Source organism: Canis lupus, chromosome 7 (genome assembly GCF_048164855.1).
Source record: "Canis lupus baileyi chromosome 7, mCanLup2.hap1, whole genome shotgun sequence".
Taxonomy (NCBI): domain Eukaryota; kingdom Metazoa; phylum Chordata; class Mammalia; order Carnivora; family Canidae; genus Canis; species Canis lupus.
The window spans coordinates 13,710,916-13,736,492 of NC_132844.1; the positions used below are offsets into that span (position 1 = coordinate 13,710,916).

At 33.1% G+C, this 25,577-nt stretch overlaps 1 protein-coding gene and 1 pseudogene across 7 annotated transcripts in view; one reads left to right on the forward strand and one right to left on the reverse strand.

Annotated features, from left to right (window-relative positions):
• The window catches only part of ASCC3 (activating signal cointegrator 1 complex subunit 3), a 335,529-nt gene that overhangs the window by 76,391 nt on the left and 233,561 nt on the right, over window positions 1-25,577 (forward strand). For all 7 annotated transcript variants that reach the window (XM_072831965.1, XM_072831969.1, XM_072831971.1 and 4 more), the window contains exons 9-10: window positions 19,578-19,778; window positions 20,236-20,376. In XM_072831965.1, coding sequence (XP_072688066.1) covers window positions 19,578-19,778; window positions 20,236-20,376 — 342 coding nt within the window. The remainder of the gene's footprint in view (window positions 1-19,577; window positions 19,779-20,235; window positions 20,377-25,577) is intronic.
• LOC140637379 (sorcin pseudogene) lies at window positions 11,673-12,853 on the reverse strand (annotated as a pseudogene).

Below are 25,577 nucleotides of genomic sequence, written 5' to 3' on the forward strand. Positions count from 1 at the left end.
TCCCACAGTTTGGACCAAAAAGACTGTTTGTATTACCAAATAAATAATGGTGTCTTATATCTTTTAAGCTATAATAACACTTATACTGACATCCTGGGGGAATATTTGGGTATACATGTCAGTATGAGTTCATCACCCTTGTGAAAATAATATATTAACTAAGTAGAAAATACCAGATTCTTAACCTTCAGTTTTACTTATGCTTTAAGCCTCTGAAGTTTGTGATACTGATTTCGTGAAACCAGCCCTGTCTTATTATAGTAGTTTTAATGACAAGCGGTCCAAACCCAGCCAAATGAAACCCATAACTGAGGTTGACCCATGTCTCTTTTACTGTCTTCTTGTGTACTGTGAATGTGTCTGTTGGTACAGCATTTTGGTGTTACTTCAGATTGACATCTGACATGCTCAATTGTTGTTTAGTGTGTGCTGATAGACACCCAAATGTGTAATCTCAAGAGTTTGTAGTGGAGCTTGTTATGTGCAGCCAGAGTTTTCTTTATCTGTTAAAATTCCCTCCTGAGAACTTTTTCTTCAGTTTTCCTTAGCATTCAAGCCCTAGTTCCAGCTTAGGAATAGGGAGGGCATCTTTTCCTTCCAAGAAGAGGTTAGTTTACTTCTCTGACTCCATTATATCTTAAGTTCTCATTAAATGTGGCATTGCTATTTGTTATTCTCTGCTTGTGTTTTTTCTCTTCAAGGACATTAATTTATCATTTTGCGATCATGTAGTGGAGTATATTTAGGAGACTCATCTATTTATTTAGATGGGTTGGGTTAGTTGGTTAGTTGGGTTTCTTTTTTCTTTTTTTTTTATTATGCTTCTTAAATGGAGTATTTTCACTATGAAAGAATTTTTAAGAATTGATACTAAGGGCATAGTATTTCCAGTCACTATTTTAATAGTGTAAATACATTCAGTTAAAAATATGAAAGGATTATGAATTATGCATTATGATTTTTAATGGCTTTTTGTCATAATGTAATAAAATTTGGATTAGTTTCATTTTAGAAAAAAACTTACTTGATTTTCACAAAATCGTACGATCTCACTTCCTTCAGAGATTTAATAGTAGATTACTCTCCTGAGGCCTTTTTTTGTTAGGATTTAATTTCCTCTACCCAGATTGTCAGGTTCAAAAATGAGTTCTTATGAAACATTAAAATGCGCGACTCTTCAGTGAAGAGAAACTGGCCATAGATTTACTTTCTTTATTCTTAGAAGAATTCAGTAATTGTTCAGTGCATTTTCAGGTGGGAGTACAAATTGAAAATAAGGTATTTGGTAAAGATGTTGGACTCTTTGTATGAGATATTGAAAAAAAGATGAATCAGTTAATTTGTATTAACTAAAAAATTACATATTTCTATCTATAAAAAAACAAATGATGTTATTTTTAATGCATTAAGTTAGTACAGAACAGTTCTTCCTCTTTTATTTATCATTAAGATATATATTTTATGTAAATAAAGCATTTTTATGGGGCTGATGATAAAATCTATTCACCAAAAAAAGTACTATCTAAAATGTAATATTTACACTTACAAAACAGAAAGTGAAAGTTCCTTTATAATTCCAACTCCAGTTGAACAGTTTGATATATTTTTTTCATAATTTTTTTATATTAACAGATATGTAATTATATTACTGTTCTGTGGCATACTTTTTTTTTTCTTTTCTTTTGGATACATTTTCCTATGAGCACAAATATCTTCCTCATTGTATTTAACTACTGTAATTCATGAAGAATGTGATATGAATTACTTATCCCAATCCATTATTTGTGGACACTCAGCTTTTAATTATTTTTTTTCTTTTAAATGATGTTTTAGCAAATGTCTTTGTGCTTATTTACCTACCTTTTTTTTTTTCAGTTTAACTTGGATAAATTTTTGGAAGTGGGATTTTTAGGTTACATATATGCATATTTATTAGTGTTAATCATTTATAAGTGAGGTATATAATGCATATGAAGATATAAACATTATCAAGAATAATCGAGGTTTTAAAAACCCTAAACCTTAACACTAAGGTTAACCTTAACACTTAACACTTTAAAAACCTTAACACTAAGGTTAATAAAAAATCTTATTCTTTTTGCCTTTATTCAGTTATTAGTATAGTCAGTATGTTTATCAGCTTTATATTTTTATTTTTATAAAATTAAGTTATTTTGAAAAATATAAAGTAACGAAATCAGTAAGCCTTACAAGTTTTTAATTGGGATTTTTAAATTTGGACTTTGGTATTAAATACCTGAGTTTCAGTCTTTGCTCTCTTGCTTACTGGTAATTTAGCCTTGGGCAGTCTTCAAACCCTCTATGCCCAGCGTCCCCATTTTTAAAATAAGTAGTACACTTGTAGTGATGAGCACTAGATGTTATATTTAAGTGAATCACTAAATTCTATATCTGTTACTAATATTACATTGTATGTTAACTAATTTAAATAAAAACATGAAGAAATGTAAAAAATTAAAATAAAATATGGACAATAAAAAGACTTAACTCATGGTATTTCTTTGTATGTTAAAGTAATCCCCTTGAAGTATTTAATACAAAGCCTTAATTTGTATTATGTGCTCAAAAGAAATGCTAGCTGTTACTATTAACATTAATGTTAACATTAATTAATATTAATATAACATTAATATAAACATTAATGGATTAATGAATGATTACCAATTTAAATAATAAGGAATATATTATCTTGTGTATTCATAGTCCAAGATCATTGAAGATAACATTTTAGTATTTGTGTTATATCATGTTAATTTGCTGATCTTGACATAGAGAATCTAGTTTGGGATTGGCAGGTTCAGTGAAGTAGCATGTCTAGTCTTCTCTGTTTTTTTTAAAGATTAGGGTGGGCAGTAGTAGATGTATATAGTTTGAAACTAAGTAACAGACTCCTTGTAGTCTAGATTCACCTGCTGCACCATGAGTTGTTGAGAATAGAAAATAAGTCCTCACAGTTTGAGACATGGTAGTTAGTGTTCAATATACATTGAATGAATGAGAGAGTGCATTTTAGATAAAGGCAGGAATATAGCTTAAGTTTTGCATTTAATAATATATCTGATCTGTGATGAAATACAGTCTTGGGTGAGGCCACAATTCTAATAGGTATTGGAGGTAAGAAGAGAACCCACTGTTTTTTCTGTTCCTAAACTGTCCAGAGATGCCTTTGAGTAACTAGGTGTATTAAGATCAAAAATAGAATGTCAGAGAGGAGACTGGAGGGATACACGATTTAAAATAATTTGAAGCATTTCAGAAGAGTAACTCAATTATCTTTTTGTCTCTGGAGGGTAAAATTGTAGGAATAATAAGAACTTTTTAATACAAAATATTTTTGAAAAACTTAAGAGCTCATTTAGGCTTCTCTATTTAATTAGATACTTCTTTAGCTTTTCCATTTTCTAAAGAAGTCACTTGTATCTTGTATCTCTTTTCGTGTCTCTTTTTACATAGGTGTTATTTTGATGTTTCAAAAACTAGAAACCTTTAAATAGTGAAAAATTTCCTATTTTATATCTGTTCCTCACCTGCTCAGATCCCTACTTCTTTCTTTAATAATCGCCATGTTTAGGTTTTATGTATTTATCTTGAATCTTCAGAAACAATGATAGATTCTGAGTACCTTCTCCCCACCCCCACCAAATATGAACAAAAAATAGCATATTGCATACTGTTCTGCACCTTACTTTTTTCACATAAGCAAATATTTCCATCTCAGTAATAGGAAATGTTACTATTCTACACAGAGTTTTTTTTTTCCTGCATAGAATTTTTTTATGGCTTCATAGAATTCCATTATATTGATGTGCCATAATTTATTCACGTAGTACCCTATTGATGACAGTTGGATTTGTTTCTAGTTTTTGGTACCACAGATAATTTTGTGATGAGTACTCTTACTTGTGCACAGTTTTGCATGTGTGCAAGTATGCTTTTTTTTTAAAAGTGGAATTGCTAAGCCCAAGATTATATACATTTGTGAGAGAAAGGTTGCTGTGTTCCCAAAATGAAATAAGCCATATTTTAAAAGAATGCATTTGTGTTCATTGGAAAGTGTCTATCTATAACATTGGGTTTCAAACCATCATTTCACATTTTGATTCCATATACCCAAACACAAGCAAAATTTTTGTGTAACAGTATTTGCCCTTATCATATATGATATGCTGCACTATTTTTTTTTCTTTTCTATTCTTTAAAAATGCTGATCACAATTCACTAAGTTGATTTCATAACCCACTACTGGAGAGTAAAGCCATATATGAAGTACACTGACCTGGAGTTTAGTTGACTAACTCAGTTGGTATATGTGGGGGATCCCTAGCTGAACTATATAGTCTCCTAAGAATTTCCTATAACTCTCTTACAGCTAAAATAAAGAACTAAGCATAATTTAACTGATTTTTACAAAGTCTCTCAGAAATGATGTTTTGTTATCTTTGAATTCAGAAGTTATATATTTTAAAATAATAGCACATATTGCTATATCCATATTAAAAGATATAAATATGTAAAAACACAGGTATAAAAATTTGGATTTGGATTGGGGACAAATCAGTGAAACAGTTTCTTGAGGATAAGTGATTTCTTGAGGATAAACAATAAAGAGAATATTAAATATTTCTGACAACATTTTTTATGTATTCTTCCTAAGGGATGAAATTCTATGACATTCTAAGTGTTTGATTATTTTTAGAGTTTCTAATACTACCTTAGTGTCAAGAAGATTTTTAAAATATAAAAATATGTTTTGAAACATTGCCTTTTTTTTTTCCCAGAGCAAATGTAGCAGGGGTTGGAATCCAAGGTAATATCTAGTTTCACTGGAAGCTGCAGTGAACGAATGTAGGGAAAAAAATAATTTCGCTTGTTTTTATGATATCTAATAAAAAACATTTATCACACTTAAATAATGTTAGCAGAATAATATATACCCAGCTTTTGTTCTGGAGTTAGTCATTGTGCTCAACATGGAGTCTCTTAAATATGACATAATTTATGAAAATTCTTCAGTGATGCAGCTCATAGATGATAATTAGTTTAATTAGAATGACTCAGCTGAATCAAGTACAGAAGAAATATCACTGAATATTTTCTTTGTGCCAGGTACTATGGTGGGCATTAGGAAGACGAAGATGAAAAACAGATTCCCAACTCTTAGTGCTCTCATATTTTTTTTTTTTTTAAGATTTATTTATCTTTCAGAGAGAGCGAGCATAAGTGGGAAGGGCAGAGGGAGAGAGAGAATCTCAAGCAGACTCCATGCCAAGCATGGAGCCCAACATGGGGCTTGATCTCATGACCCTGAGATCATGACCTAGGTGAGGTGCTTAACTGTGCCACCCAGGCACCCCAGTATTCTCATATTCTAAAGGGAAGTAACTCCTTATATATATTGTTTAGCACTTTCAAGACTGCAAGTAATTTTTGTTTTATCAGGTGAAATATTTGTTAACCTTTAGTAAAGGTGAGTAATGAGGTTTCCATTAGGGCCAGTTTAGTATATGATGCATGCTTAGACCTAACTGTTTTATTTTAGACTTTGGGTTGGAATATAGTAATAAGTATTAGTGACTTAGTCAATGTTGGAATAGAACATTAATTACATTCTTTAACACATGCAACAAATGATTACTTGTGGGGTTTTTGTTGTTTCTTTACTCACTAGGGATAACTTTATTAGCAATAAGAGATTGGATAAAACTAATATGTTCTTTCTGTTCCCCCAAAGAATCCTCAGTATAGTTCATCTGAATTCCATGACCCACAGATTATGGCAGGGCCTTTGAGACCATGTTAAGGATTTTATATGCTATCCTAAGAGCCTTTCCTGCAATTCAGTCTGCTATGTTATGACAATATATTTATCAATTTTAAAACATTATATAAGTTAGCTGGGTTCTTTCTGGAGCTGCACTGTTTAATACAGTGGCCACTAGTTACATGTGCTGTTGAACAGTCTGGAGGGAGTTAGGGGTGAAAGGATAGGCAAATAGGTGAAAGTGATTAAGAGGTACAGACTTTCAGTTATAAAATAAAGAAGCCACAGGATGAAAAGTACAACATAGGGAATATAGTCAATAAGATTATAATAATTTTGTATGGTGACAGATAGTGCTTACACCTGTCATGGTAAGCAAATTGTAATGTATAGAATTATCAAGTCTGTATGTTGTACCTGAAATTAATATGTCAGCCATACTTCATTTTTAAAAAACTGAAAGCAAAATAAAGAAATATGGTTAATCTGGATTGGGATGAGGTTTAAGTGTAAAATATACCTATTTTCCCAGGCCTGTTATGTAAAAAAGAAAACTAATTTTTATTATGTATTAAAAAGAATATTTTAGATACATTGGGTTAACTAAATTTTTATAAAATTTCAATTTTTAAAAACTTTTTAAAATGTTTCTGCTAAAAAATTAAAACTTACATATTGGTTTACATTTCCTTTTTAAAATTTTATTATGGGCAGCCCCGGTGGCACAGCGGTTTAGTGCGGCCTTCAGCCCGGGGTGTGATCCTGGAGACCCGGGATCAAGTCCTGCATTGGGCTATCTGCATGAAGCCTGCTTCTTTCTCTGCCTGTGTCTCTGCACCTCTCTCTCTCCCTCTCTCTCTCTAAAAATAAATAAATAAATAAATAAATAAATAAATAAATAAATAAATAAATAAATAATCAATCTTAAAAAAATTATTATTGAAGTATAGTCTAAAATTTTATTTTAGGTCTGCTACTAATGTATAACCTTGTATAAAGTCACTGTAACTCTCTGAAAATGAGTTTTTTCTTTTAAATCCTTGACTTTTCTATTGACACCCAAAGTCAGATGCAATTGCCTGTTTGAGATTTCTATTTGGACATATAGTAAGTTCTTAAAATATAGTGTTTTTTCTTTTCTTCTCTCAGCCTGTCCTCTTAATTTCCCTTATATAGATAGCTTCAGCAGAACTGCCATCCATCTACTTAAGGGAAAAAGGTTGTCTTTGATTTATCTTTTTTTTAACTCACTCTCACATTTAAGTCATTATCAAATTCTATTAGCTGCACGTCAGAAACATAATCTGTATCCCCCTACTTCACTTTTCACTCATGTAATGCATCATTCTTCACTTGTATTATTAGCATAGTTGTCTACCATTTCCAAATCTGATCTTCACATCGTAGACGAGTAGACCTTTAAAAAATATACTTGTCATTCCTATACTTAAAATCGTACAGAGACTTTCTCTTATGTTACAAGTAAAAATTCAGGCTCTTTACCATGACTTACTGTAGTTTCTTCATGACTGCTGTCTGTCTCCCTTTCCCAACTGCTAATGATCTCTTCCTCTGTATTATATTTACTTTCTTTGAAGGGGAAGTGTATGCAAAACTACCTCCAAAGGCTGTAGGAGCCCTAAGACTGAAGATAAAGGCCAATAAGTCCAAGTTGACAAGAAATTATTTATTAAGGGGACTTACAGATAGAAGTGTGTCTTGGATAGCTGCAAGAGGAGTAGATCTCTACAACCCCATTTCTCTTTAGACTTGCTTTTATAGTCCTAGAGACTGGGAGTACATGCTGGGGACCATCCAAGAGGAGAATGTTTAAGAATAAGTGTCGTATTTCCAGGGGGACATCAAGGATGTTATGTCCCAAGGGTGTACTTAAGGATGTGGTTAAATAAAAGAAAAGAATGTAGGAAGTGAAGGGGACTGTGTGCTATAAGTTACAGGTCACAGAGCCCTCATCATGGCAATGTCCAAAATGGCATTGGTCTGGTTCATGTATATACCATCTATTAAAAATTAATACATATCAGAGTTTGAAATAATCTGTTAAGTCATATCAGTGCTTGAAATAATCCGAATGTATTTTCTCTCTCCTACCTTTATTACAAGTTGTGTAACTACCTTTTTGACCATTTAAACAATAAATAAATATAGCAATAAATATTTGCCAGCTGAGCAGGTGATGATCCCAGCACATGAAAGGTGAAATTTTCTTTAATATATCAAGAAGGCCTAAATTCATCTATTTTAGAATGATTATTGAAAATGGTTTTATGAACATACAAGCAATGAGTAAAAGACCTTTAACTGAAAAAGAACCTAATATATTTAATTATCTAATGAAAACTCAAAGATGTTATGTAAGATATTCATATAAATTGTTTAATTTTGAACCCCATGGCTATTCAGTAGTTTATGGTGGGGAACTTGCTTTGTGAGGGATATCAGAGTGGTAGGATTCCAGCAAACAAAGCTTAGACAGAGCATACTGAATGGCAGTCATCTCTTTTTACTTTATTTTTGAAGATTTTATTTATTTATTCATGAGAGACACAGAAAGAGGCAGAGGCAGAGACAGAGGCAGTGGGACTCGATCTCAAGACCGTGGGACCATGACCTGAGCCGAAAGCATACACTCAACTGCTGAACCACCGAGGCATCCCTCTTCTTACTTTAAAATGTTGAGCCTAAGTCAGGTGCTTTCTAGAGCCAGGCAAATCTTAATCTATGAAAATTATACAATGTATGTCTTTGGTATCTATATGATTTTTTCCTAAATATATGCTGAAATTATATTCTCTACTGTTAGAATAATTTAGACATAATCTTATGATATTCACATTAACGTAGAAGGGGTAGTAGCATGGTCCTGGCTCATCTTAAATACCTAATAAGTGCATTTTAATTGGCAGTATTAAGTACTTTATTTGATTATTATAAATAGTTAATTCAGTATATCTAGTGTACATTTTTGTTCTCCCAGGTAAATAGTATCATCCAGATTATTTCTTAAAGTAAAGTGTGTACTTCACTGCAGCCTGTATAGCCAGTGTTTTATGAAAGATATTTGAAACATGTATTTTCCTGAAATTGCATAAATGAGTCATGACATTCCTGAAAGATTACCAGTCTGAGGAATCCAAAATCTATGTAAGCAAGGGGATTTAGGATAAAGCTTATAATATTTAAAATACTTTTTGATCTGATTATGTTTTAAAAATGCTTCTACTAGGGCACCCCGGGTGGCTCAGCGGTTTAGCGCTGCCTTCAGCCCAGGGCATGATCCTGGAGACCCGGGATTGAGTCCCACGTCAGGCTCCCTGCATGGATCCTGCTTCTCCCTCTGCCTGTGTGTCTGCCTCTCTCGCTCTCTCTGTGTCCCTCATGAATAAATAAATAGATAAATTAAAAAAAAAATGCTTCTACTAATTCAAAGGGAGAAGAGTATATATTTATAATGTCTCTGAGCAGAACATAAAACCTTTATGATAAATGAGACATGAGATACTCAGTTTTCTGTTTTAAAGTAAACACTAACATGATAAAAATAATTTCAGTTTTAGCTTTATGCATTAATTAATTTATAAAATCAATACATATATTTCTTTTAAATTAGAAGATTACCAAGTATTTGGAAGCAATGACTTTTAGTACCATTTAATTAGACATTAGTGCATGTGTGATATATAAATAAAACAATATTATTACTATTTACTTCTAAATTTGAGTCAAATAGAGTTTTGATATAACTACACTTTTCTTCCTCTTTAACCTTTCAGTTAGGATATTTGTGTATATAATTTGAATATCATTCAACTATAAGAAATCTCTTATGAATAATTAACTTAATTATCACATGTTCCAGTAGCTTTCAGACACAATTTGAAATATATTGAGTTCTCCATTGATATTTTTTGATACTGTTACAGTTGCTGTGTTTGCACATTCTTTTTATTTTTTATGAACAAGTTTATTGATTAAATTTCTTTATTTTAGTTCCTAAATTCAAAATGAAAAACAAAAACAAACAAACAAAAAAACTTTTGGGGAAGGGAGCAGAAGATGTGCTGTTTTAAGTAATTTCTAAATTTGCTTTGTTTTGTTCTTTTGGGGTTTTATTTTTTTTAGAGATTTTATTTATTCATGAGAGACACAGGAAGAAAGAGAGGCAGAAACATAGGCAGAGGGAGAAGCAGGCTCCATGCAGGTAGCCCGATGCGGGACTCGGTCCCAGGACTCCGGGATCACACCCTGGGCCGAAGGCAGGTGCTAAACCACTGAGCCACCCAGGCATCCTAAAAGTATTTTATTTCATTTCATTTCATTTCAATTTAATTTTATTAATTAATTCATTTTTGCCTAGAACTGTTTTTATTTTTTCATTGATTGACAACTAATTGATCATCTGAATCATAGCTCTCATATTGTGTGCTAAAATGAGACAGATATTCTGCTGCCATGGAGAAAATAGACTAATTTCATTGTTTCATTGTTTCATGTTTCATTGTTTCATGTTAAGCTCCCTTCCAAGAAAGAGCCAGCCAGTCCAGTTTGAAATTTAAGAAACAGAAGCATTATTGGTGCTAATTATCCCAACATAATTTTTCTATTCAGAACTACTCCATGCAGTAAATATTAATCCCCTTTTCAAAGATAGGGAAACAGAGTATCCAGATGATTAAATCACATAGTCAGGAATAGGCACAGCCAGTATTAGATTCCAAATCTTACTTAAAAGAACATGGCTTAAAAATCCAAAAAAAAATTGTCTTCCATTAAAAATACAGTACTTGCTTATCAGAGAGTATTTGGAAAAGTAGTAGGAAAGAAGAAAGTAAATTCGTGACTCTGATTTACAGTGGTAGCAATATCAACATTTGATTCTCTTTCCAGTTTTTTTGCGGCGTATATTTTTTAACGTAAGAGTGAACACATGGCATATCAAAATGGATATGTCAGTATTTTAAAAAATAACTTCTGATTTGAAAAGAAAAGTATGCACATTATTGAAAACTTAGAAAATACTCAAATCTATAAGGAAATTAAGTCTCCTAGAATCTCACAAGCCAAAAATAACCTTAGTTAATATTTTTATATATTCTATTAATTGTTAAAAACTTTTTTGTCAGTTTTTTTTTTTTTTTTTTTTTTTGCATAGCTTATAATTTGTAAGACCTTTATAACAAAGGTCTAGGTGGATGATGGCAAAGAACTTGGTAACAAATAGTATTTGCCACTCACATGATTCAGTAGTTTTCAAGAGGCAGAAAATAATCACTCACATTTCCTGTTCAATCATATGGTCATCAAAAATGTGTAAGCCTTATTGCCTGTGCTAAGTTTCCACTAAAGTGAACCTTGACATGGATTACCATATTTTTTTGTGTGTGTCTTTTTGCACTCAAGTGGGTATAAATCATTTGCATTGTAAGAATACTCCATACATGAAGGTTTCAGTACCAGGTAAAAACTTTTCTAGAAGAAAGATAGAGTTGGAATCTGATGAAAGGATTTTAAGTATCTTACAATGAAAAAAAAAAAAAAAAAAGTATCTTACAATGAAAATGTATAATGTGCCTTAAACATTTTACACAATGAAATTTATATCAGAGGGCCTTAACAAGAAAATAAGGCATCACTGACAATGGTGCAAGGAAGTTTTAAGGTGTAAGAGACTTGATATTGTATTAGCAAAATTCTGAAGAATTTATTATCAATACTAAAAACTTCAGTTGTACCTAAAGTGATAAACTTTTATGACCGCTAATTAAAGAAAAGCAACAGTGCAAGTTTACACGTTACTTAAGGCAAAGACTAAGAGCTAAAGAGAACTCTAGTTGGAATGTTGATTTTGTTCATTCAGCCTCCTCTTGGTTTAAAGACTCATGACACATTGAATGAAATCATCATAGGGGAAATTCACAGCACCTTGTTGAGCAGTATCCCATCTTTGAAAGCTGTCAGAGCTGGCATTTTGATGCAGCAGGTGATGTAGTCATTGAAAGTGATCTTGAAATTGGTGTCGTATCATTTTGCAATTGAATTCACAGCTTGGGAACTCAACCAAAATCCCATTGTGGTCAGGGCCCTCTGCAGTTCTTGAGGATCCACTGTTCCACTCCAGTCACTGTCAAAACTGATGAAGTGTTGTGTCCAACCCTTCATTACAGCCCAGAGTTCTTTAAATTCATTGAAATCCATTGTGCCTGACGTATCTGTACCCAGCATTGAAATCATAAGCCAACAAGTTTCCAGGTTAAAAGGTTTGTATCCTTCAGGTGTCAGGCATCTCTGCAGTTCATCAGTTTCTGCTTGCCCATCCTGTACAGCTCCAGCAGCAAGTAACTATACAGAAGATCCTGAGTTTGTCTGGAAAATGTAGGCCCTCCCAGAGCCCCTCCATACCTACCTGGGTAGTACCTGCTGATAGCACCAGAGTGTCCTAGATACACCAAGGTGCGAACTGCACCCCTCACCCCTCACTTGCAACAGTATTTTAAGGATTCTTTTGCAATGGTTCTTTTGAAATAAATGTAGAGACTTATTAATGGGCAAAATAAATCATAGTGTAATATTAAATAATAAATTTGATGGTAATTTGTAGTTGGAACTAAGATAAACTGAATTCAGGTTCTATCTTTTCTGCAATCTATTAGCAGTGTGGACGTGAGTGGTCATTTAACTTTTCTGGACGTCAGCTTCCTATGCTGACTTCTTCACATTGTCTTTCCAAAAAAAGAAAAAAAAAAAAAAAACCCTTAGAGGTAGAGGAGTTTTTTGTGGTACTCTGGGCTTCATAGTCTGGTCATGGCTTTCTTTCTTTCTTTCTTTTTTTTTTATCTTCATCATTTCTGCTATACCATCTTTCCATATCCTTTATACAACTATAGTTGACCCTTGTACAACTTGGAGGTTGGGGCACCAGCCTCCCATGTGGTCAAATCTTTATATAACTTTGGCTCCCTCAGAATTACCTTCTAGTAGCCTACTGTTTATCAGACGCCTTACTAATAACATAACACATATTTTACATGTTGTATGTGTTGTATATTGCATTCTTCCAATAAAGTAAGCTAGGGAAAAGGAAACAGTAAGAAAATCATGAAAGAAAAAATACATTTATAGTACTGTACTATAAAAAATCTGCATATAAATGGATCTGCATAGTTCAGGAGTCAACTGTACTAACTTTTGGCTAGTTCCAGGTGTTTTTCTAAAAAAAAAAAAAGATCTTATTTATTAGAGAGAGCACAAGCAGGGAGAGAGAAGCCAAGGGAGAGGGAAAAGCAGGCTCCCTACTAAGCAGAGACTCCAGGATCATGACCTGAATGGAAGGCAGATGCTTAACTGAGCCACCCAGGTGCCCTAGGTGTTTTTCTAATACTCTCTTTCATCTCTAATGGCATTCTTCTTACTGTCTCTTCTTCCCGTCAAATAACTCATCATGGAGTCCTATCTTTATTATAGAAAACTAAAATGAGGGGATCCCTGGGTGGCTCAGTGGTTTAGCACCTGCCTTCAGCGTGGGGCATAATCCTGGAGTCTCCGGATCGAATCCCACATCAGGCTCCCTGCATGGAGCCTGCTTCTCCCTCTGCCTGTATCTCTGCTTGTGTCTCTGCCTCTCTCTCTCTCTCTCTCTCTCTCTCTCGAATAAATAAGTAAAGTCTTTAAAAAAAAAAACTAAAATGATATAATTTTCCCCCTCAAGCCACAAACTATATATTTTAAGGATAGTTTTAGACACTCTCCAACTTCTCTTAAGAAAATGAATATTTACACTGACATAAGATTTTAGTGTATTTATAAGTGGTCAGTGAATGACCGTTGAATAGATGTTCTAGACCTCAATATGTACTAAGTTTGTTAGGATATTCTTCTAGTGCTCTAGTTTACTTCTTTCTTGAACTATAACCTTTAAGAACAAAATAAGTTTCTTATTCAAGATTGAATATAGGTTTTTTCTGAACTGCTATACATTTTGGTAGATCTAGTTTACTGTTTCTTTGGAGGATACTATATGTAAAGTGCATATCTTTTTAAAGATTTTTTTCCCCTGTTAATCGATCTATAAGTAAATAAAAATTTATTTAGAGGCCTATGATGTTTCTGACATTTGGTTAGGTATTACGGTAATACAAAAAGTAATAAAACTGAATCTTTAGTTTCAATTCAGTGTGTCAGATATACATAGGAATCAGTCATTTCAGTATTTGTAGTTAAGGGTTATACTGACCATATATAAAGAGGTTTCTATGAACCTTTAGTTGCTGAGAGATATAGTATCTTAAAATTTGTTGAAATATGGAAAAGTATAATTAAGTTAATGTAATAATTGCTTAGGGAATTGGGAAAGACTAGAGTTTACATTTGATCTTAAACTCGAATGATAATGAAGAGTTTCTCAGAGTTAGGAAAGGCATTATATGTAGTGCAAAGGTGCAAAGAATAGAATACTATTCAAGAGAATAGCATATATAAATAACAGTGGTGGAAAATAATAAGTGTTCACATTTTAAAAGGTTCTATTTGCTGCATATTCTGTGCCTTAGAAGATTTTGTGTTTCATAACCTGTATGGTTAAGATTGACAGTAAGAATTCTTTGAAACCTTCAAACTGGAATGTGACATCAGATTTGTAATTTAGAAATAGTAGACTCTGTATGTCTTGTCATGAGTCCATAAAAACTGTTTGGAAATTGCAACATTCATTCCCAGTACTATTTTAATAAGCTTCATATAAAAACAAAGATGACATAGGACAGTGATGATAATAGGTGCTATTAGTTTTATTTCAACACTTTTAATAAGTACCTACTCTGTATATACTTTGTCCTCTAAGGGGTTTATGAATTTTATCAATTAAAGACTGCAATTTTGAAGTTATAATATCTGAGTTCAGATGCTAGCTCCATCACTTATAGCTGTATGAACTTATATAAGTCTTTTAAAGTCTCAGTTTCTTCATCTATAAAATAGTCTGGTATGGTTATTACAAATAATTAGGATATTCATTTAAAGGATTTACCTTGTGATTGACCCCTAATAAGCATTCCATGAATATTGCCAATTTTTATTAATCTTTATAACTTCCTGTGTAACATTACTAATTTACAGATGTGGAAATAGAACTCAGAGATACTAAGTATCTTCAGGGTTGTAGTGGAAATAGTTGTGGAGCCAGTATTTTAACCTGGGCTTCTACAATTCCAATCTCTCCTTCCACTTATCCGCCTGCTCCCAAGCGTCAACTAAGCTGCTTTCTGTCACTATAGGTTAGTTTGTATTTTCCAGATTTGTATATAAATGTAACTATGCAGTATATATTCTTTTTTTGTCAAGCTTCTTTTATTCAACAATCATTTTGAGATTCATTTATGTTGTTGTATCTCAATAATTTATTGCTGAGTAATATCCCATTTTATGAATATGCCACATTTTATTCATTCGTCTCTTGAACATTTGAGTTGTTTCTTGGTCTTAAGGTATCACAAATAAAGCTGCTATGAACATTTGTGTACAAGCTTTTGTATGTACATATACTACTTTCTTTTGGGTTCAAGCCTGGAAGTGATATGGCCAGATCATATGTTAATTGTATGTTTAACTTTTAAAAAATTGCCAAGTTGCTTTCCAAGGTGGTTATACTATTTTACATCCCTACCAGTAATAGGTATGAGGGCCAGTTTCTTCACATCCTCCTACCAACACTTGAAGTGGCCACTTTTAAAAATTTTAGCCATTTTAATAGGTGTGTAGTGTTACCTCATTGTGATTTTAACTTTAATTTTCCTAATGACTAATGATGTTGAGCATCTTTTTGTGTGTTTATTGCCATCCACGTATTTCTTTTGGTGAATTGATTGTTCAAATCTTTTGCCCATTTTAAAAATTGAATTGTTTTCTTACTGTTGTGTTCAAAGAATCCTTTATGTATCTTGGATATAATTCCTTTATCAGATGTATATATACTTCACAGAGATTTTTTTCCATGCTGGCTTCTTTCATTTTCTTAACAGTGTCTCTTCAAAAGATTGTTTTTTTTTTTTTCATTTTGTTGAATTAAATTTAGTTCATCAATTTGTTCATTTGTAGGTTATGGTATATATAAGACATCTTGGCCTAACTCAGGACCACAGATATTTTCTCTATTTTTTTTTTACTACGAGTTTTATAGTTTTACATTTAGGTCAGTGATCTGCTTTGAGTTAATTTTTGTATGGTGAGAGGTATGTGTTCAAATTTATTCTTTTTGCCTGTAGATACCCATTTGTTCTGACATCATTTATTGAATAATGCTATGCTCTGTCATCTGTAATGGCTTTGGGCCTTTGTCAAAAATCTATTGTCAGTATATGTGAAAGTTTATTTGTGAATTCTCTATTCTGTTCTTTGATCTATTTATGCTATCTTTATGCTAATATAATGCTGGTTTGATTTTTTCAGGGTTTTTTGTTTTTTTGTTTTTTTTAAGATTCTATTCATTCCGGGGGGGCGGGGGAGGGCGGGGGGGCGGGGGGGCTAGAGACACAGGCAGACTGAGAAGCATGCAAGGGGCCCAACGTGATACTCGATTCTGGGACTCCAGGATTACGCCCTGGGCCGAAAGCAGGTGCCAAACCGCTGAGCCACCCAGGGATCCCCTCCAGTTTTTAAATAATCTTTGAAATTGGTTAGTCTGAGCTCTTTTATGTTGTTCTTTTTCACAATTGTTTTGTCTCTTCCAGGTCCTTTGTGTTTCCATGTGAATTTTAGAATCGGCTTGTTAATTTTCGTAAAAAAGCCTTTTGAGATGTTGATTGGAATTGCACTAAACTTATAGATCAACTTGGGAAGAATTGACATCTTTTATAGAGTTTTCTTACATTTCATTTCTTCTAGCAAAATTATATAGTTCTCAGTATATATGTATTTTTCATTTAATTGATTTTTAATTTACTTTCAGATTTTTCCTTGCGGGATCCCTGGGTGGCGCAGCGGTTTGGCGCCTGCCTTTGGCCCAGGGCACGATTCTGGAGACCCAGGATCGAATCCCACATCGGGCTCCCGGTGCATGGAGCCTGCTTCTCCCTCTGCCTATGTCTCTGCCTCTCTCTCTCTCTCTCTCTCTCTCTCTCTCTGTGACTATCATAAATAAATAAAAATTAAAACAAACAAACAAAAAAAAACAGATTTTTCCTTGCTAATATATAGAAATATAATTTTTTTAAAAATTTGAATTTCTTAAATCACATATTACTGTTGGGAAATTTTTGATAGATTCTGTTAGATTTTTTTGTATAGAAATCATGTCATCTCTGGGGCACCTGGGTTGCTCAGTGATTGAGTGTCTGCCTTTGCCTCAAGTTGTGATCCCAGGTGATCCCGGAGTACTGGGAACATGGGATCGAGTCCTGCATCGGGCTTCCCACAGGGAGCCTGCTTCTCCCTCTGCCTGTGTTTCCGCCTGTCTCTGTGCATCTCTCACGAATAAATAAATAAAATTTTTTTAAAAAATCGTGTCATCTCTAAATGAAAGCAGTTTTTGTCTTCAGTTGGCTAGGGATTAATCACTTTTGTTGATCTTCTCAAAGAATGAGCTTTTCTGTTTTCCATTTCATTAATATCCACTATGATTCTTACTGTTTCTTCTGCTTACTTTAGTTTTAATTTTCCCTTTTTTATTTTGGAAAATGAAATTATAACCTTGAAACTTTCCTTCTTTTTTCATATAGGTGGTTAGTGCTATTGTTCCTCACTAAGTGCTTTAGCAGCATCCACAAATTCTCATATGTTGAGCTTTCTTTTTCCTTCAGTTAAGAATACTTATTAATTTCCTATTGATTTCTTTTTAATCCATGGGTTATTTAGGAAGTGTATTATTTAATTTGAATATTTGGATATTTCCTAAGGCTATTTCTGTTAAGGATATTTAATTTCATTCCTTTGTGATCAGATGACATATTTTATATGAATTATTTTTCAATTTATTGAAACTTGTTTTATGGGCCAAAATAGGGTATATTTTTTAAATGTTTTATGAACACTTGAAGAGAATTTGTATTCTGCTATTGTTAGATGGATAAATGTCAATCAGGTCAAATTGGTTGATAGTGCTGTTCAGGTCGGCTATAATCTTGTTGATTTTCATGCCTACCTTGTTCTATCAAGTGTTGGGAGGGATGTTGAAATTATTTGCATGTCTATTAGTTTTTGCTCCATACTTTTGAAGATCTGTTATTAGATATATGAATACTTAGGACTGTTATGCCCTACTGATGAATTATTTTCATTGTCATTATGAAATGACTGGTTTTTAATCCTGGTAATACTCTTGGTTTTGAAATTTATTTTTTCTGACATTAATTTAACCATCCCAATTTTCTGCCATTAATCCTGTCCAGTGTTTTGTTTACTCTAAGGCATTATAGCTTTCATTTCTAAAGACTTTCCATATGAAAAATCTTAGGAAAAATTATTTAACCACTCTGTGTCTTCATTTTCATCTTTATTAAAAGGACATAGTAAAAGTACCAAGAGGTGCCTGGGTGGCTCAGCTGAGCATCCAACTCTTGATTTGGCTCATGGTCTTAGGGTTGTTAGATCAAGCTCTGCTTTCAGGCTCTCTACTCAGCCAGGAGTCTGCTTCTCTCTTCCTCTCACTGTGCCTACCCCACCCCCTGCTTCCACTTGTGCATTCTCTCTCTCTCTCTCTCTCTTTTGAAATAGTTAAAATCCTTTTAATAAATAAAAATATATATATAGAAAAAAATATCTATACCATAGAATGTTTTTAAAGATTTTATTTACTTAGCGCACTTGCATGAGTAGGGAAATGGGCAGAGGGAGAGGTAGATGCAGATCCCCCCACTGAGCATGTAGCCTGGTGGGCTCAATCCCAGGGCACCAGGATCATGACCTAAGCCAAAGGCAGACTCTTAACCAACTAAGCCACCCAGGTACCCGTTTTGAGAATTATAAATAAATATATCAAAGTGCTTACAAATATATATATCACAGTGTAAGTTCTGAATAAATATAATCGGCAGTTATTGTTCCTACTATTATGGCTGCTATTAAAAAAAGATACTTTTAAATCCATAACATATTGAAACAGAATTTCCTATTCCTTTATATACCCAGGAAGTTTCTTGCTTGGACTCTTATTAGTCATATTCAGTCTAGGGATCCCTGGGTGGCGCAGCGGTTTGGCGCCTGCCTTTGGCCCAGGGCGCGATCCTGGAGACCCGGGATCGAATCCCACATCGGGCTCCCGGTGCATGGAGCCTGCTTCTCCCTCTGCCTATGTCTCTGCCTCTCTCTCTCTCTCTCTCTCTCTCTCTCTGTGACTATCATAAATAAATAAAAATTAAAAAAAAAAAAAAGAAAGTCATATTCAGTCTAACTAAGCTAGAATATCAATATATGAACTCAAAAGATACCTGTGTTTCATTTTATTTCCTTATGTGATTAATTTATCATTGTTTTATACTTTGGATTATATATAAAGATATAGATATAAAGTGTCACTATTGCATTTTTCAAATTTAGTGAGTATGCAACTCCCAAATGCATTAGAATTAGATAGTTGTGAGTTTTCAACTGCACACACTTTGGTTTAAATATTGGACATATTGAGAGAGACTGAACAAATCAGTCATTTTGTTTTGCTTTTAAATCAAAAGAAGTAAATGTTTGCATTTATTATTTTGTATGGGTCCTTCGCATTATCATTGTTTGTAATAGTCATTGTTTGTTTGTTTCTTTCTTTCTTTCCTTCTTTCTTTCTTTCTTTCTTTAGATTGGGCAGCTGGCTTTTAAGGGAATGAGGAGACTGAATAGAATCCAGTCAATCGTGTTTGAGACTGCCTACAACACCAATGAGAACATGCTGATTTGTGCCCCTACTGGGGCTGGAAAGACCAACATTGCAATGCTTACAGTTTTGCATGAAATACGCCAACATTTTCAACAAGGTGTTATCAAAAAGAATGAATTTAAGGTAGGAAATTAACAAATCAGACCACAACCTTTATAAACTGTAAAATTAAAATCGTTTGTAGTTGAACATGTTACATGAAATCTGGAAAGTTTTAAGGATATTATTTATGATCTCAGGTAAAGATTGCTGCTTGATTTACTCTGTTACTCTTAAGGCAGTCCCTGTTTGTGTTATGAAAATGCTATTAACCCTGTGAAAATACATTTAGCTTTGAAGCAGAACCAATGTTCAAAGCGATGTGGCTGTATAAACAAATTCCATTATCCTTTAAGCAGCTGCACACTTACCAAAGAAAAGATAACTACTTTTCAGATATCACTATTAAGATTTTTTTTACTTCTAGTAGCTACAATTATATTTCACAATAAATTGTGACTTATATTGACTGCTTTGAAACAAATGAAGAAACAAAATGTAGTTTTTGCTCATTCATCAAGGTAGTGTTTCTTTGGCACAGATTGTATATGTTGCTCCAATGAAGGCCTTGGCAGCTGAAATGACAAATTACTTCAGCAAACGTCTAGAGCCCCTGGGCATCGTTGTGAAAGAATTGACTGGGGATATGCAGTTGTCAAAAAATGAAATTTTACGAACTCAGGTATGTTGTAAACTTATATTTTTTGTTTAATACCATTTTTTTTTAGGTAAACATAAAGCAAACATAATGGAATTCTTTTATTTGTAATCACATCTTACCTCTACAAAAGAGATTTTTGCTAATGCTTAGTCCTATTTTATCCCTTCTAACTTATGTGATTCCTGGTATGTCTTGAATATTATTAAATGCCTGGTATAAATTTTAAGTTCGTTGACAGCAAATGTTGTTCTTTAAAAACAGTAGAGAATGAAAATGTAGATAAGACCAGACTTCAATTTTAAGAGCAGGAAAATATAGAGATCCTTAAATGATGCCACTAGTATTCTAAACTATACCATAAGGATTAACATATAATAAAAGATTTTAGTCGTTCTTTATTTCATCATATAGAAAGTTATTAAATCACATGCTGTATATAGCACTATATTAGGTGAAATGCATGACAACAAAGATATTTAAGATACAATTCCTGCTTTCAGGTATCTTATATAATGACTGAATAGGCAAAAATTACATTACAGCTACAACTAGATTATCATTAATTAGATGGAACATATAAGTAAGGTAATGTTCATAATGCTTGAAAAACTGCAATAATGGATAACCATTATTAATGGGACAATCCAGCCACAACAGTGGTCTGGAGTGGTAATGAGGGAATATCCTGACTGATCAACCTGGCATCCTTGCCAACCTCTTTTCTCACAGACAGTTGCCTTTCAGGTTATTAAATATGTATTTTAAACAATAATCCTGATATGTTATTAATACTATTAAAGTTTAAAGTCAGGAGTTGAGTGATGGGGAATTGGAAAAAACTGGTCAAAAGGTATAAACGTCCAGTTATGAGATAAATAAGTAGTAGAAATATAATGTACATGATAACCAAGGCTAACACTGCTGTATGATATATAGGAAAGTTCTTAAAAGAGGAGATCTGAAGAGTTCTCATCACAAGGAGAATATTTTTTTCTTTTTCTGTATCTATGTAAGATGATGAATTAACTAAACCTACTGTGATAATCATTTCACAGTATACGGAAATCAAATTATCATGTTCTACACCTTAAACTTATACAGTGGATATTTCTTAGTGAAACTAAAGAAAGAAACAAATGGGCAGAGGAAATGAATAGACATTTTCCAAAGGAGGCATACAAATGGACATTAGGTATATGCAAAGATGTCCAGCATCACTAATCACCAAAGAAATGCAAATCAAAACTATGAGATGTCACCTCACACTTTTTAGAATGATTATTATCAAAAAGATATAAGAAATGCTGGCAAATATGTAGAGAAAAGTGAACCTTTATACACTGTTGTTGGAAATGTAAATTGGTGTAGTCATTGGAAGAGTATGGAGGTTCCTCAAAAAAATAAAAATAGAACTACCATATGATCCAGTAATCTACTTTGGTATATATCTAAAAGAAATAAAATTAGGGTATCAAAGATCCTATGTTCATTACAACATTTTTAACAGCAGCCAAGAAAAAAAAGTACTTTTAGAGTTTAAAGATTAGTGAAGATCAGATCCCTGTTTCAGTTGTAGTTAGATAAAAGTCAGTGATCAGGATGTTGCTCTGGTTATTTTTAATATCCTTTTTATTTTATGGAATAATGAAGGGGAGTATATCAATGTTTAGAATCACTGACAGTTTTTTTAAAAAATCTATAGTTTGACAGTTTTGTGTTTCAGAAAGAGGTAGCAGAAGGAAAAATTTAGTAAAGCTTACAACGTAGTTTTGTTTAAGATGTGTAGAACTTTTTTTTCCCCTTTACATTGTAACAGAATCTCAGATTTACTATTTTGTTAGCATAAATAGATTTTTTAACTGCTGAAATGATAAATGGTAGAACAATCATTATTTGAATTTTTACTATATATTTATAAGTTCAGGTAACGGCTCATTAGGAGCTTAGCCTTTCTTTTCCTTCTGATTTTTAGCTTCAAAATTAATTTTAAAGTGTATAATGTATTTCCCCTACTGTTAATTTAGGTCTCTTAATTGGTAAATCCTAATTTTGAGATAATGTAAAAGAATTTTGATGTAATTTATTATAAAAAAATACATTATTTTAAATATTTTATCAGTGGCAACACTGAGTAGTAAACAAACTAATACTTTTGTTATTCTGTCATTGTGGATTTTAGCTTATATTGCCTAACTGTGATATATGGTTAGATTTTAAAAACCAGACTATGTGTAATCTTCATTAATTATTTTGGCTAAAATTAATATGGTAATTTCCAACTTATGTTTTATCCCATTGCCTTGAAGGGATATGTCTCTTTTATTAGTGGTAGTGTTGTTTTATAATGATTCTTTGGGTTAGCATATCCTGAACTCCCATCAGCTGACACTTTTAAACTATTCTAGTTCATGCTTTCAGCCACTAGATCTGTGTGTCCATGATTGGAAAATCCACTCATTAGGAGAAGCCTCAAACTCACAGATTTGGTTCTGTGTGGCTTTATCTTTTTCAGAGTCGACTTTTATTTATTCTGGTGTGAGCCTGCTTTTTAGCATGGGACAATTGGATTTTCTCCTATAAATGTGTTAGTTTTCACTTCAACATTCAGGAGATTACCATGTTATTTTTCACTTTAATTTTCAAACTGCTTTCTCAGTTCTGAATCCTAGCTCTGAACTCTGATTTCTGGCACCTTTTGCCAGTGGGGCTGTGGTTTTCCTACCCCCTTTTTTTGCAGTAATAGCAATGGGTGTGGGGTCATACTCTTAGGTCAAATATTTGCAAACTGATAATCCTTACCACTTTCATTTATAGTTTTGATGTTACTTTTTTGTTTTTACTGTTTTCTGATACTTTCATGTTTCTTAAAAGTTATTTGTATTAATTGTATACAGTATTTTAAAATTATTTGCAGAGATTCATACCACAGCTTTGCTCATCTGCCATTAGTGGAAGAAGATTCCAATATCCTAATATTTTTATTATTGAATTTGTTAGTATTTCATAAACACTAATTTTATTTTTCTAGCAGTGAAGGTAGAAAGCATATTTTAAAAATAGAACTGCTCTTTTAAAAGGTAATCCACACCAAAACCCATAAGATACCTAGGAATAAACCTAACCAAAGATGTAAATGATCTATACACTGAAACTATGGAACACTAATGAAAGAAATTAGAGAAGACACACACAAAAAATGGAAAAACATTACGTGCTCATGGATTGGAAGAACAAATATTGTTAAAATGTCTATACTATCCAAAACATTCTACATATTCAAGGCAGTCCTGATCAAAATAATGCCAGCATTTTTTATAGAACTAGAACAAACAATCCTCAAATTTGGTGAAACCAGAAAAGATCCCAAATAACCAAAGTAATATTGAGAAATGAAACCAAAGCAGGAGGCATCAGAATCCCAGACTGTATTATACAGCTGTAATCAACAAGACAGTATGGTACTGGCACAAAAAAAGATAGATCAATGGAACAGAATAGATAATTCAGAAATGGACCCTCAACTATATTGTCAACTAATCTTTGACAAAGCAGGAAAAAATATCCAATGGAAAAAAGTCTCTTCAACAAATAGTGTTGGGAAAACTGGACCAATTTCTTATACTATACACAAAAATAAATGCAAAATGGATGAAAGACTTAAATATAAGACAAGAAACCAGCAAAATCCTAGAGGAGAAACCAGACAGCAAACTCTTTGACCTTGGTCACAGCAGCTTCTTACTAGAGACATACCTCCGGAGGCAAGGGAAACAAAAGCAAAAATAAAAATAAACTATCAGGACTTCAGCAAGCTTCGCATAGCAAAGGAAACAACAAAACTAACAACAGCCAACAGAATGGGAGAGAGGATATTTGCAAATGAAATATCGGATAATGGGCTGTATCCACAATCTATAAAGAACTCATCAAACTCAACACCCAAAAAATAAACAATACAGTCAAGAAATGGGCAGAAGACCTGAATAGACTTTCTCCAAAGAGGACCATACAAATGGCTAACAGACACATGAAAAAATGTTCAACATCACTCATCACCAGGTAAATACAAATGAAAACCACAAGAGATGCCACTTCACAACTCAGGAAACAATAGATGTTGGCGAGGTTGTGGAGAAAGGGGAACCCTCTTATACTGTTGGTAGGAATGCAAACTAGTACAGCTATTCTGGAAGACAATATGGAGGTTCCTCAAAAAGTTAAAATAGATCTATCCTGTAACCTAGCAATTGCACTAAGTATTTATCCAAAGAATACAAAAATAGTGATTAACAGGGGCACATGTACCCCAGTGTTTAAAGCAGCAGTGTCCACAATAGCAAAAATATGGAAACACCCTAGATGTCCATCAACAGATGAATGGATAAAGAAGATGTAGTGTACTTACATATATATATACACAACAGAATATTACTTACCATCAAAAAGAATGAAGTCTTGCCATTTGCAATGATGTGGAGGGAACTAGGTTGTATTAGGTTAAATGAAGTAAGTCCGAGAAAGTCAAATGTCCTCATATAATTTCACTCTGTGGAACTTAAGAAACAAAACAGATGAACATAGGGGAAGGGAAGGAAAAATAAAACAAAAACAGAGAGGGTGGGCAGCCCTGGTGGCTCAGCGGTTTAGCACCGCCTTCAGCCCAGGGTGTGATCCTGAAGACCCGGGATCGAGTCCCACTTTGGGCTCCTTGAATGGCATCTGTTTCTCCCTCTGCCTGTGCCTTTGTGCCCCTCTCTCTCTCTCTCTATCTCTATCTCTATCTCTCATGAATAAATAAAATCTTAAAAAAAAAAAAGAAACGAGAGGGTGGCAAAGCATAAGAGAGATTCAATTATAGAGAACAAATTGAAGTCTGCTCAAGGGAAGGTATGGATGAGGACATGGAGTAAATGGCTGAATGGGATTAAGGAGAGCACTTGCTGGGATGAACAATGGATGTTATATAGAAGTGGTAAATCACTAAATTCTACTCTTGAAACCAATACTACACCATATGTTAATGAACTTGAATTTTTTTAAAAAAGTAAACACTATTGTTTACTATAACAATTATTATTAGGTATGCCTTTGTTTTTTGTTGCTATTGTTATTCCCATGAAGAATAAACAGAATTCAAGCCTGAAATAAATAAATAAATAAATAAATAAATAAACAAACAAAAACTCCTACATTTTTTCTTATAACTTTATAGAATCTTATTA